This window comes from Aptenodytes patagonicus, chromosome 2 (assembly GCF_965638725.1).
Source record: "Aptenodytes patagonicus chromosome 2, bAptPat1.pri.cur, whole genome shotgun sequence".
NCBI classification, from domain to species: Eukaryota; Metazoa; Chordata; class Aves; order Sphenisciformes; family Spheniscidae; genus Aptenodytes; species Aptenodytes patagonicus.
This window is the reverse complement of record NC_134950.1, coordinates 59219054-59233478: the sequence shown is the minus strand read 5'-3', so window position 1 is coordinate 59233478 and position 14425 is coordinate 59219054. Positions and strand designations below refer to the sequence as shown.

The following is a 14425-nucleotide window of genomic DNA, read 5'->3' as shown; positions in this document are numbered from 1 at the left end:
GCTCTAGTGCTGCACCTTACATGTGTCCTGTGTTATTGCCTTGTTTGTTCTATTTTTTTCCCTCCCATTTAGCTGAACACTTCTTGGTTGGAATAGGCAATTTGTAGCCAGTGCTGAGGACTAAATTTACTTATGTCATAAAGGTCAGAATTCTGCATTGCCTCATTCCTTATTTAAAAAAAAACAACAATGAAAAATACAAACCACAACCAACCACCCCCCAAAAAAACCCCTAACCTAATGATGGCACTACCACACTGTAAAAGAATCATCTCCTCTCCAGGAAATGTTTTCTTTTACTCCCTGTTTGTGCTGTCTACTAAATTTCACTCTTGTTTAGTTGCAGCATGCAATTTGTAAGTGTATAATAATGTGAAGGAGAGGCAAGTCCCTTTGCCCCTATTTTAGAGTATTAACTTGCTTTGTGTAGTCTTACCTCAGTAAGTCTTAATATTTTGTGCCAAAAGTGGCAGAATTTGTGTTGGGATTTTGGAATCAAAACAAAGATGGGGGCAGGGGGAACAAAGAACCTGTTTACCCAACCTCCTTCTTTAAAGAGGACTGTTAGCCTCCTACTCATAAATTTAAGACTGCAGGTGGTTTAACATATATCAAGAAAATGAAATTTAGTTGGTGCTGTGGCTGTCAGTAAGGCCAGATTAATTTTTGTTGCAAACATACCGAGCAGTGCTGCTTCAAGTAGTAGGGGCTCGTACAGCACGGAGGCAGCCACCGAATTCCCTGCTCCTTCCAATGCTGAGAGAAGGAGCAGGATTAGGCCCTCTTTCCCAGCCTGACCCTGTTCCCAGGAGGTGACCACCTTTTCCTAAGGAGATACAAACGCAAGAGAAGAAGTGGAGAGCAGTAATCTTGGGATGCAGAGAAATCAAGAGCCTACGGTGGCTTGGTTAAAGTAGCCTGCACAGGGACTGTCATGTCTGTAAACTGAGGGTCTGCCCCATTCCTTGCTGGCTTTGACCAGAGCGACTTTGTCAAAGGAGCTGGCCCATCAGGTTAGATTCCTGTCTCTGTCCTGGTACCACACCTTCTTCCCGTGGAACACCTCGCCCACTCCCTGTTTACGAGTGGAGTCAGCGGTGGAGGTTGCCAGGTTTATTTTCCCCTCATCCTAGTGTTGGTAGGGGTGTTTGTGTCTGGGCGGTACTGGGAGCTGCACTTCTAGGCCGCCTTAGGTCTGGCTTGTCCTGGCAGCCTGCTTCCGTGTATTTCTCTGTGGCCAGGTGCAAAGCAGTAAAAAGGAGAGAAAAATGAAAGTGGGCCAGGCACAGAAAGAAAAGGTGCAAGAGAGTAGGTTGAAAAACTAGGGGGAAAATGAAAAACACATAGGTGAGGAATGTGAAAAGAAGAGGAACAAAGCTAGGTGGGCCTCAGCAGGTAGATTTAAAAATAAAAGAGAAGTTTCCAAGGGAAAAACATGAAGTTATTTGAAAGGAAGTGCAACTGAAGGAATTGTTCACCAAACCTGTTACTAAAACAATTTTCAGTTTTATGTCAGGAAAGGAAGATAGTTAGAGTTGGTCGACTGAAGAGGATCAGGAAGCATTTGTGCTTCCCACAGCTTTCTTACTGCTTACGTGCAAGCTGGTCCTCTGACGATGTTCCTAGTATGGGTTCCTGGGTTCATTTTGGTGAGTTGTTTTTTTCCCCCCTAAGATCAGATGGAAGATCTGTCGTCTTTTTTTTCTAAAGAGGGCATTAGTTTGCTTCCCCCACCTCCACACATTCTAGAAATTCACATCAAACAGTTGCAAGTAAACACATGCGAAAGAATGGTTTAGCATCAAAAGCAGGATCAGAGGGCGTTGTTAGGTCTGGATTCCACAGGCTCAGAGTCTATATTCTGGATCTCGAGTCTGTGTATGAAAAGCAATAAAGAACAGGCTGGTTCACCAAGTGAGTAACGCAATTATTTAGGAACTCCAAGATTCCTGGCATTTTTAAAGTATTAACTTTTTTTTTCATAGTAATATCAGAATTTATGGCTGGGACCTCGTTATGAATTCTGTGTTACAACAAAATGCAGTTCCACACGCTGTAAGATGGTTGGTTCTACTTCATTCAGAAGAAGCTATGCTAGTGCTTTAATTGAAAAGTCTGTGCCACAGCTGTATGATGGCAAGCTCTGAGCCTGTAACACATTCTCCTCCCTCTTGAAGCTAATAGCCTGCCATTTACAAAGCATCAACTAAACTGCTAAGTTTAATGGCTTTATTCCCCATGGATTTTGCTTTGTATTGCACTAAATGTTAATTTCTCTTCAAGGCGTATTGTGTTTTAGCTTAATCTCACGCCATGATAAATACATAGCCACAACATATCACAACGTTTATAAAATGCACATTTAAAAGTGCTCTGTTGCTATTCGTAAGTTCTTCAGGCATCACTAGCCATTGCAAAGACTGTGGCCCCTGTGAATTTGCTGACTCCATCGTGACCCTTCAAAAGACAATCAGCCAGGCCCTCCCAATCTCTGCCTATCCACCTATGCCAAAGCCAGTGTGGTCAGTACGTTCCGACTGTCTGTCTCAACCCATGAAGTCACTTTATATGAAAAACTTGTACTTGATTAAAACTAATTTCGTTCTATTTCTGTGTAGCTTATGCTTATGTGATTAACAGTTGCCTGGTTCATATACTTCATAAAATACTGTCTCACTCCCTGAATCCCAGACTAACAAAACATAACATCATCTTTTTAGGAGCAGTGGATCTTTGGAAATTGCACCATGTTTGTAAAGTGCCTTTTTAAGTATTGAGCAACACTTTTGCTTAGAAAGTGCTTCTGAAGGCAAGAAGAAAAAGAGCAAAGAGTTCCTGAAACATCTTAAGTTTGGATTTCCGGATGGTTTCGCCTTTGTTTGCTTGTTTTGTTGCCTAGAAACTGACCTAAATAAGAGACTCCATGTAGACAGAGTGTTCTCTGGTAGAGGCTCTCTAATGGAGAAGGGCTGTTTAAGTGATACAAGCAGAAACATAAAGCATGCACGAAGAGCGAATGCCCAACGGTCACTTTGTCAAGGCGGCAAGTCAGCCGGGCAAGACAGAGACCTTTCTGTTTCAGCTTTAGTGTAAGCAGATAAACTGTTGTTCATCTTTCATTTTGCCATCTGTTTTGAATATTGTGAATAAATACTTTTATTTGTACTTTAACCTTAATCTGTCCAGTGATTTTAACCTATCTTGGTAACAAGACATCCATAGCATCTATAGGTGTGGTGAACTTATAAACCTAGGTAGTGAGATATATCGACACATAGCCTATGATGTCCCCTCTCCCACCATGTTCCGTGGAGTATCTGAATTTCAGCTATATGGGCTAGGTGGAAGGGAGATAGGAATAGCACCAGTAACTGGTGATAGCCAGAAAAACAGGGGACCGGCAAGATATTGGGGTGCCACTTTAAACCCCAAGGGTCCTTAAAGAACACATCACAGATGGATAAATTTCATATATGTAATCTGTGATTATTCAGCAGCAAGTGATGAAGTCACATAGCATAAATCCAGCCTCTGGCCTGCAGCTGACTGGATATTTATATAGCATTGACTGCCCAAAACGCTTTTGCTTGAGAGGATACTAATCTTTTTTTTATTTTGTTTTTAGAGGACTGGAGTCAAATATCACTGTTAACAGTTACTGTACAGAACAGCTAAAAACTTTTTCTTCTTTTTATTATGAATAAATTTTGTTCCTGGCAGTTCAGTATTGTACATTCGGTACAGAATGAATACTTCAAACCCACAACATTTTCTTACTCATAATTGGATGAAAATAGTGCAGCTCTATTTTGTAGATTTTCACGCCTATTTTACGTCTTCTCTTGTACAACTTTAGTGACGACAAACTTTGTTTGGGAAAAAAAAGATCCCAAACTAGCAACCTCTGTGTTCAGACTCTTAGGCCAGTCTTAACTGAATGCCTTACGTTTGTCTCATGAATAGAAATGACCTGATTTCCAGAAATGCTGAATGTCCTCAGTTCTCAGTGACCTCAATGGACTCTGAAGAGCACCTCTAACATCTGAGACTTATGCTCCTTTTTCTTTTTTTTCTTTTTTTGAAGCCTAAATATGGATTTATTAGCCTAATTATTAGAAATCCAGATTTGAGAATTTGGCCTGGAAAATAGCGCACCTGATTTCTTTATTCATTGATTTCTTCTTCATCATCTTCAAACGCTTCCTCTCCATCATTTGCTGTTGCTTCTTGGTATTGCTGATACTCTGAAACCAGATCATTCATATTGCTTTCTGCTTCTGTAAATTCCATTTCATCCATTCCTTCTCCTGTGAACCAGTGGAGGAAGGCCTTTCTCCTAAACATGGCTGAAAACTGCTCTGAGATCCTTTTGAAGAGCTCTTGAATAGCAGTACTGTTGCCAATGAATGTGGAAGCCATCTTGAGGCCACGAGGAGGTATGTCACACACTGCCACCTTGACATTGTTTGGAATCCACTCCACGAAGTAACTGCTGTTCTTGTTCTGGATGGCCAACATCTGCTCATCAACCTCCTTCATGGACATGGGACCTCGGAAGACGGTAGCCACTGTCAAATATCGGCCATGTCTTGGGTCACAGGCTGCCATCATATTTTTGGCATCAAACATCTGCTGGGTGAGCTCTGGAACGGTGAGTGCTCGGTATTGTTGGCTGCCTCGGGCTGTCAAAGGAGCGAAGCCTGGCATGAAAAAGTGAAGGCGTGGGAAAGGGACCATATTTACTGCCAGCTTCCGGAGGTCAGCATTTAGTTGGCCTGGAAAACGCAGGGATGTAGTTACCCCACTCATGGTAGCAGAAACCAAGTGGTTTAAATCACCGTATGTTGGAGTGGTGAGCTTCAGGGTGCGGAAGCAAATGTCATACAAAGCTTCATTGTCAATGCAGTAGGTTTCATCTGTGTTTTCAACCAGTTGGTGGACCGAGAGTGTAGCGTTATAAGGCTCCACCACTGTATCGGAAACCTTTGGAGAGGGCATGACACTAAAGGTATTCATTATCCTGTCCGGATATTCCTCTCGTATCTTGCTGATGAGTAGGGTTCCCATGCCAGATCCTGTCCCTCCTCCCAGGGAATGAGTGAGCTGAAATCCTTGCAAGCAATCGCAGTGTTCGCACTCTTTTCTTACTACATCAAGTACAGAGTCAACCAACTCTGCCCCTTCTGTATAGTGTCCTTTAGCCCAGTTGTTTCCTGCACCAGTTTGTCCTAAAATAACATACAATAGGGAAAGAAAACATACAAAATTATCGGTAAGGTTTGGTATTTGCATGCTAAATGGATTCATATCTGTAACAAAAGCTGCTATAAATCTGTCAGGTAGATAACTGTGCTCTTCAGTTTTGCCTACAAATACCTTTGGAAACATCAACATAAACTTTTTATATAGTCTCCTTTTGCCTCAAATCCCTGGTAGTTTTAATTTATGCCTTTGGGTGTTTTTTTTTCTTTTTTGGTATTTAACCTTCCATAAATGCAAAGATGGCCTTGACTCCTTGTTTTGAAAGCTTTCACACTCCCAGTCCTGCTTATTCCATAAACACAAGATGACCGTTTAATACTTAAATACTTTCTGTTTATAAGGATCATGAAGTATACAAAGCTATATCACAGATACACATTTCCAAATGAAAGGTTCTTGGACTGTTCCCGTCAGACACAGAGGCACTGTTGTCATACAAGGACAAGGCTGGGCTTCAGAAGTCCTATTTAACTTGTTATATCAAGAAGTATAGCTTTTTTTAATTCATGGTTATCTAGCCTGAATGAAAATACTGATCGACAGAAGCTTCAAGAATGTTATTTCAAAAAATTGGAATTTTATTAAGTGCCTTTTAGCTTTTACTGGTTTCCCTGCAAACTCACTATTCTTCAGGATCTGCAAAGCAACTTGCAAAATTGGGTTACTAACGTTTCATGAGCCCCTTAGTTTCTCCCCAAGGCTTCCATTTTCCTTTTATGTGCCACTCAGTTTATTAAGATGGACAGTCTGGATCCTTTGCTATGTCACTATTTTGTTATTACTTAGATAACAAGGAGGATTAAATGGGGGACCAGTTTTTTAATACTCCTGTTCCTCACAGTGACTACTACACACATACATTGTGCCACTGAACTCACTTAGTGGTACTCTTGTGAGTGGTATTCAGAAAGAGCAATAGTTTCAGAATTAGGTATAGGGCTGTCAGCTTCTGCGTTGTTCTCCAAGACCTTCCCCTTCCTTCCTATGACCATGTCTCATTTCAATTCCCAGTGCACTGTGTCGGTGCCAAACACATGAATCAGGGAAACTGCTTGCTGGGATATTGTTCAAATACGATGCACTTTATTTTCACTGAATAAATGCTTGGTTTCCTCATTATGCATTTGGTTAGTTAATGCATTGTTCTATATGTTGCTATATTTTTCTCTCTTTGAACCTAGGGAGCTCAGCACTTCCTGTCCAGCTGGGCAAAGCACAAAGTAATATCCTTCCAGAATTAAATATGTTTGTAACCATCTGCAGTCTGCTTGATCAGATTCCCTACTACAGGTAGGGCAGCACATCAGGATGCACACTAACAAGCAGACATCACTCCAAGATGCAGAAGGATCCTAACAGAGCTAAATTCTGAGTTTAGGACTTTATTTTATAGATTGCCCCTTGTGTAAACATCATATCATCCTTCTTCAGTGGGCAGTGAGGTAAGGACAGAATGGAGAATAGGAACAAAGAACAAGGTAAGAGGAGAATGGCAATTACTCTCACAAATGTAGAAATGATATTTTCATGGGGGAAAAACGGAATCAGTAGAGACTGATTTTACTTGCTTTTGCTTAGTTTGCAAATTAAGTTAGGAGGTAAAATGCCTAACACAGAGGTGGACCTGTCTTCCTTCGGGCCCTCCACTGCACTAGACTCCCTCAGTCTTAGTCCGAGTCACACAAACTCCTGGATGCCCACACGACTACTATCACCTCTTTCTATTGCACTTATACAACCTTTGTATTTAAACTGCTGAGTGGAACTGTAGCAGCAACTGCCTACACCAATACTAATGGCTTCCTTCCAGCCCACAACTATCGGCTACTCCTGTGGTAACACTGCACTTTGTCCACTAGTCAGCCACCTGCCGAGGGTCTCCAACATTTTCATGTGAGATTTCCTGCTGCGCACACGTATATGCCCAGTAATCTGATACTTCCAGACCCACTGGCTCTATAGCACTGTAAGACCACCGCCACCACACAGAACATGTACAATTAGCCCTGGAAGCTCCAAACTTCTTACCCATGACAATACAGTACAGTCTGGAGGTGCCATGGCTCTGACAAGGCTGCCACACACCTGGAAATCTTGATCATGGTCCTGTGAAACCCTACTGGATGCCCTCCACTTATCAGGTACCTACCAGACCTCTGAAAATCTTAGACAAACACATAAAATTATCGAATTCCACCAGAACTAAATCTCTAGGTGGAAAATGAGCCTGTGTCCACAAAAATCAGGACTTGGCAGATCTTTTGCCAATCCTGGAAGATCTGCATTGTATGCAGCCCATCTCTAGCAACCTGCCTCTGCCTTTTTTCCACTGTGCATTTACCGACGTCTAAAGGTAGGCTACACAAAGCAATCCCACAACTTATCTGCATTCTTGGTACCTCCAGGTCCTCCTACCACTATTTCTTTCCCTAACGCATTGTAGGGTTACCACACATGTTCAGGTTGAGCTGCACATGCACAGAAGCCATTTGTCTAATGGTCAATTTATTTTTTAATCCCTAAAATGGCAACTATTTCCTGCAATCTTCTTTCACTCCTTTCCTCTCTTCGCTGCTTGAAATAAAAGACAAACCTGAGCAGAGAGATCAGTAGCTTGCACACTAACGCTTAGAAACCCAATACGAACAGCCTTGGTGCAGAACACACGGTATGATTTAGAGAGGGAAGGACAGCTCCTTTGACTGGCTAACAGCCATTTTGTGGTTGCCCCTACCAGTTCAGACAACTTAAATTGGGGTGGTATCCATACAGCAAAGCTAGCAAGGGTGATACAAGAAAAGAATGACAAATGCAAAAATGTACAAATGAAAACTGGTTAACAAGAGGAGATACATCAGAGTTCACAGCAGTTCCTGGTGGGCAATCATATGCTGTTAGAAGGCCAGGAGACCTGCTGCTCTCATACAGCAAGATCATTCCACCTGCGCTTCTTCACCTTTTAGGTCACTACCTTGTCAACACAAGCATTAAAGCACAAGGATTGTTTTGTGTCCATCTCGGTCTCCTGCTGGTCTGAGCTAAAATTACTGTGTCTGGAGTGCATGACCATGTACTCAATATACGTGAATGAAATCCTGATTGATGGTCCACGGTTACTTGCTGTGGAGACATGGGCACATGCAGGTATATACAAGCAGAGGCAGAAAACATCTCCATTAAAATGAGCCCTAACAGCCTGGGGTACAGCAAGTATGGAACTGCCAGCTTCTGCCACAAAATCCTTTGTGGGCCCAGGCTGGTTTTTTAAAAGAGAAAACAAAATGCTTTGTTGGCTTTTGACACAGAAGATCATTACTTCAGCGCTCAGGCAGCCATTCTGCATTATTCAGCAGGTTGGGAGGACAGTGCCTGATGTTGGCAGGGGCCTCTGTCAGATACGAGTTGATCACATGCTGTTGGTTCATTGTTAGTTTGGCAGGAAGGGAGTACAGTGAACTGGAGGACTATTGTTGAAGACACTCTGAATTGATTTTGCTCTGGTTTTACTGGTGGTATGCCAAACTGTAAAGCTCCAGCTCAGGTATTTCCATAGGTCAGGTGGATTCACTTTCAGAGGGCTTGTGTGGTCCATACAGGAGAAAGGGAGTGAAAGGAGAAACCTGAATATAGAAACAAACTTCATAAATCTGCCTATGTCTATGGCTTTTCTCCCCAAGCTTACTTCTACTTGTTGTAATTTAAAATTCCTTTGAAAGAGACCCTTAACATTGCTGCCATGGAGCATACAGGAGAACAATAGGGACAGCATTGGAAGTTTTATGTCAGTTAAAGTGTTAAAGTAACTCTGTATGGCTTCTTACTCCCCACCTCAAAAGCAACAACCCACACTTAAGTTTGTTTTATACCACCCAAACAATGTTTTTCTTTTCTCTGTCTGTCCCTGGCATTGTTCCTCCCTTATGTTAACACAATATACCAAACTAAGTTGCAACCTAAGCTTGCCTTGGCAGGAGGAAATGTTTTGTGGCTAGTGCAGACTTGGAAACCAAAAGGACACGACAATTCTCACAGTATCTTTCATTCAGACTTCCTGTTTCAGCAAGTGGATCACTTCACTTTCACACACTGTTTCTCCTTTAGTGCAAAGGGACCGATAATGCTTCCGTACTTTGTAAGGATGCTATGAAATTTAATCCTGGTAATGTGCATTTTTAAGCTTAGATGGAAAGTACTACAGAAGTCCAAAGTGAAATAGTAAAGGCTAGAACAACCCTCTGCAAGAACACTGCAAAACCAGAAGTTCCCCGCATGCTCTCAGACTGTTCCTCATTATGTTGGAAAACAACCCAGTAACTGGCTATATATGACAATGTTTTCCTATTACAGTTGGTCTTCCTCCACTGTTTACTACACTGTAAGGACCTGCTGAAAAAGTTGAATTACACAGCCTATAAACAATTTAATGCTCGAGCATTTAATGTGAATTTAGGAGTAGTCTGGCTGGTTTGTGGTTGAGGTTCCCCCCCCTCCATTTTCTGCAGAATTTCCATGCATTTTGTTGTAAAGAATCCTGTGGTCTCAGGATTTCTCTGGAGTTCATATACATGGGAATCAAATGTACTTTATCTGAATACCATAGGAAATTTTCAGTAGTTTGCTAATTGAAGGAATGATTAACAGCAGAATGACTTTTTCAGTTAACAGGATCTTTTAGCTGACTTACAGATAATTGGAATTGTATTGTTAAGCTATTAGGATTTCTCAGTACTAACAATCACTTCGGAATAGGGAGCTTAAATGCTTTTTGACCATTCACTTGGTAATCAAACATCTGTTGGATAGTTTTGTTTTTTAAAAAGTGACATCCACATACCAAAGATGAAATTATCAGGCCGAAAGAGCTGACCAAAAGGACCGGATCGCACACTATCCATGGTTCCCGGCTCCAAGTCCACTAAGACTGCTCTTGGTACGAATTTCTGGGCTACAACAAAAAGTAAGCATGCCCTTAATGTTCTGAAATAAGCTAACACAGTTACAACTCTCAATACACAAATACATTATGTCTCATATTATTAGTCTAATATAGATTGTACATATATAAATATTTCCTATACAGGAAGTCATGGTGGTGAAAAAACCCAGCACCACAGGAACAAATCAATTCTGCTTGAAAAACAGACCTGACATCTTTTGGGTCCTACAGATGACGTATTACATTTTGTAAGTTCTTTTTTAGCAATAGATATGAGGGAGGGAAGTTTCTGATTAGAAAAAATGGTTGACATGTTCTTTATAAGAAAGTAGACAATCTTTTCTGTGAGTAATGGGGTGAGTGGAGGGTTTATGTTCAAATGATCCCAATACATCTCACAAGCTTTTATGCTTGAAGGCTTCACCTCTACTGAAAGAGCTACTTGGTGTAGGTGGCAAACAGTAGTAGTCAGCACATCTACCACAAAGCACAAAATAAAGAATCTGTATCCAGTTGAAATTGTTGAAGGAAACTCAGGTAAATAACATGAATTAACCTGAGCTGGACAAAAGATGAAACATTCGCACTTGCAGGTTCATGTCAATAGACCCAAGGACTCATGATCCCCATTTTACACTGTTAACACCCTTCAACACGAGACTGACTCAGAGGATTTGGGCGCCTTTGGCATCTTATTAATGAATCACCGTTGAGTTCTCCATTACCTGTGGCCCCACCCTCTCAGTCATGAAATCAGAGTACTACAGATGCAGGCTCATATAACCAACAGTTTAATTTGGGGCAATCGATAAGACACATCTGATGAAATAATCATACGTTAAAAGAGCAAATGGCTAGCACGGTATTAAATAAACAAACCTCCACCTCCAGCCCCTAAGGACAGCCCCTTGTGCCATTTCTCTCTGCCTGCGGAGGCAACACCCAGTTATCAGTTTATAAGAAAGTGCATAATGGGGTGAGCTGGGATTAGCTGATGGCACGCGAGGAGCGTGACCAGATATGTAACGCAGCTTCACAAACCCGTTCACTCCGATTGCTGTGCCCCTTCCCAGAGCGTCCCCTCTCCCGCACCCCTCCCCATCCCACACTTACACGATGATTCATTGTAGTAGACATTGATCCTTTCCAGCTGCAGTGCTGAGTCACCGACATAGCCTCCGGCTGGGTCGATGCCATGCTCATCGCTTATCACTTCCCAAAACTAAGGGAGGAAAAGGAGAAGCCGGTTGGGGACTTCCCTGCGGCGCACCGGGGGCCCTGCCCAGCGCCCCGGCCCCATCGCGGGCGGGGGGGGCGGCGGCCCCGCGGCGCGGCTCGGCCGCAGCTGCCGGATTCCTGGCGTGCCCGCCGCCCCTCCCTGCCCGGGACGGAGCGGCAGGCAGAGCCGGGCAGGCACCAGGATTTAAACCCAACGGACAAACGGCGGCCGCCCAACTCCTCGCCCGGACGGGCTGTGGCGTTTCGGTGTTTGGAGGGGGCTGCTCAGACTTCTGCCGCCCTTGCCCGCTTTTGAGCCACGGCCTGGCCAGTTTAAACATAAAAACAATTTAAAAATAATTAAAAAAATAAGTCCCGTTTGGTTTCGGTACTTCCCAAAGCCTTTTATGGTCACGGGGAGAGGTGAAATGTGCGGTGCCCCGCGGCCCGAGCGCGCCCGGCGCCTCTCGGCAGCGGCTCGGTCGGAGCGCGGGACGGCGGTGGAGGGCGGTCGGCACAACTCAGCCCCGCGGGACGAAACAGCCCGGAGAAGCGGCGGGGCGCGTCTCCCAGGCGCTTAGAGGCTCCGCAAGCGGCAGGCGGGCAGCGGCGGCCCCGGCTCCCCTCAGGCTCACCTTGGTCCCGATCTGGTTTCCACACTGGCCCGCCTGGATGTGCACGATCTCCCTCATGGCGATGCTCGCCTCGCCTCGCCTCTCCCGCCGCCCAGCCCGGCTATACACGGCGCCGGCCGACCGGGCGGCGCTTTATGGGCTCCGAGGCGGCGCGCGCGCCCCCCCCCTTACCCCCCCTTCGCCGCTGCGGCTCGCCCAACGGCCGGCGCCCCGCGCGCGCTCCGCCAACGGCCGCCCCCGCCGGGGACCGCCCTCGCCCCGTCGGCGGCTCGGCCCCGCCGCCGGGTCAAAGGGGGCGACGCCCCCCGCTTTGTAACATCAACCTCTCACACTTTCCTAGTCGGCAATGAGGGTCCCGGCGGGGTCGCCTGCCTCAGAGGCGGCTCCCGTCCCCGCTGTGCTTCTCGCCCAAACCGTCTTTGGCAAACGTGGGTTTGTCATCTTCACCCACCAAGGAATCCCGCCCTTGCTGTGTGCAGGCGGACATCATCGCCTTCTCCTGTTATTCCTTGGCCTGCTGCCCCGTCGGCCGGGCGGATTGCAACCTTCATTGAAGTGGCAGCATCCAAAGAAATGGGTGGACCTTCTCAATGCCTTGCCAACGGCCATCTTGTTTGCATCGCTGTTTTCTGATGTGGTTTTGCCAGCAGATAACAAGCTGCTGCCTGAAAATTGTAACTGGGAAGGCAGGCAGTCTCTATGGAGCAGCTTTCCTGAAAGCTCATGTCACCACAATACAGAGCATGCCCTGGGACATGTAGAGTTTGGATAGCTTGATTTTAAATGAAAAGGGAGATTTTCTTTCTCCTCCGGAAAGGAAACAAGTTCCCGCACCTGCTGTATCTCCTTTATGATCCCTTTAGGTAGCTGTTGCATGGTTTCCCAGGTAGAGAAGAGCTGCCTAGCTTGGCTGCCTGTTTTAATGCCAGTGTGACTTTTCTGTGGGGTGCCATTGTCTGTGTAGCATATTCTGATATATAGCCCTGGTGGGAGGCATTCATCTGCCTATGCACATCTTTACTGTCTGACCACATCTCTGCTGTTGTGCAAGAGCAGCCCTGAGGCCAGAGTTACAGAACCTCATTATCTGCTTGATCAAAGGTGACTCAGCTGGGACTCTCCCGGAGAAGAATCTTGGGTGCTCTCTCCAGCTTGAACACAGTTAAGATAACCCCCATCAATCAATAAATAACCCCCAAATAACCCAAAATCTGTACCTAGGCTGGGAGGTCACCTCCTTCTTGCCCACCCTTGTGCTGCTGTGACATGACTGATGTCAGCTAAACTGTGTGCTCTGGGCTCCAACCTTGCCTTTTCATAAATGTTTTCCAGTAGGACTAGCAGCTTTTTGCAGATGACCTCTGAGTAGCCCCCACACACCATGCTAGGCTGAGTCAAATGTCTTTCTGACAACAGTGAAGCAGCTGGAGGATCAGCGTGTTTGCCTTGCAAGCAGCCACCAGCAGGATTGGATACTATGTGCCTTTTTCTCTGCTGAAGGACTCAAATAAATGTCCTTCTGTGTGTGATCTGCATTTTTGGAAGAGATCCACAAACAAGTCATTTGTTTAGCAGCCTGATTAGTGAGGCCGTCTTTGGCAAAGCCGTGGGCTTTGTTTGAATCTATATGTCCTTGAATATACCTTCCAGGCCTGGCTTTCCCCACGCTTTGCAGATCTTTCCATACACTGTTGTGTGGCTCATACTTGCCATCAACTTGCCATGATTTCTGCTGGTATGCCACTTTTTTAAATTCAGTTAGTTCCCAGGTCCAGCTAGTGGTAAGGCTGAGTGTGTGTTCCCAATAGGCACATACGCATACACTCCCCTCACACATACACATATACATACACACATGGTTGGCCACATTGATTGACACAGGCAGAAAACACAGCACTCGTACAAACACAAACAGCATTAACGGCCTCATCCTGTTCTCCTCTCTGGCTGATCAGGACAGAAGCCCATTAATGGAAAATAAATATGTATTTGTATACATCTATATAATACGGATCCCTCCAGTAGCTGGTCTTAGACACTCATCCTATTCAGTAGCTGATCCCTGGATCCAAAGTCTTCCCGGTTGCTGGCACCTGGAAATGTTATCCCCAGAGGCCCGCAGCTCCACTCCAGTCGCTGGTATTCAGACCTACAGACACACACACACAAACTATGGCTCCCTTCTCCAGTAGCTGGTCTTAGGACATTCAGCCTATTCACTATCTGGCCCCTGGATCCCCAGTTGCCGCACACAGACACAAACACGCAAACAAGTCTCTCTGGTAGCTGGTCCAGGGTTGTGGCCTTACCAGTAGCTGACCCTTAGACCCCACCACAGTCTCCCCAGTAGTTGGCTTGGACCCCCTGGTCCCTC

The 14425-nt window shown here is 44.9% G+C and overlaps 2 protein-coding genes across 3 annotated transcripts in view; both read right to left on the bottom strand.

Moving 5' to 3' along the window:
- Positions 1 to 14425, bottom strand: part of CIDEA (cell death inducing DFFA like effector a) — a 50755-nt gene that overhangs the window by 10706 nt on the left and 25624 nt on the right. The window lies entirely within an intron of this gene.
- Positions 3595 to 12520, bottom strand: TUBB6 (tubulin beta 6 class V). Of its 2 annotated transcripts, none has more exons than XM_076330006.1 (4): positions 12503 to 12520; positions 11312 to 11420; positions 10097 to 10207; positions 3595 to 5228 (listed from the first exon to the last, which is right to left on the bottom strand). In XM_076330006.1, the coding sequence occupies exons 3-4, from the start codon at positions 10155 to 10157 to the stop codon at positions 4165 to 4167; spliced, it is 1125 nt and encodes a 374-aa protein (XP_076186121.1). In that variant the 5' UTR covers positions 10158 to 10207; positions 11312 to 11420; positions 12503 to 12520; the 3' UTR covers positions 3595 to 4164. The 2 variants fall into 2 exon arrangements, with proteins under 2 accessions (XP_076186121.1, XP_076186119.1); XM_076330004.1 differs by lacking the exon at positions 12503 to 12520 and adding an exon at positions 12052 to 12173.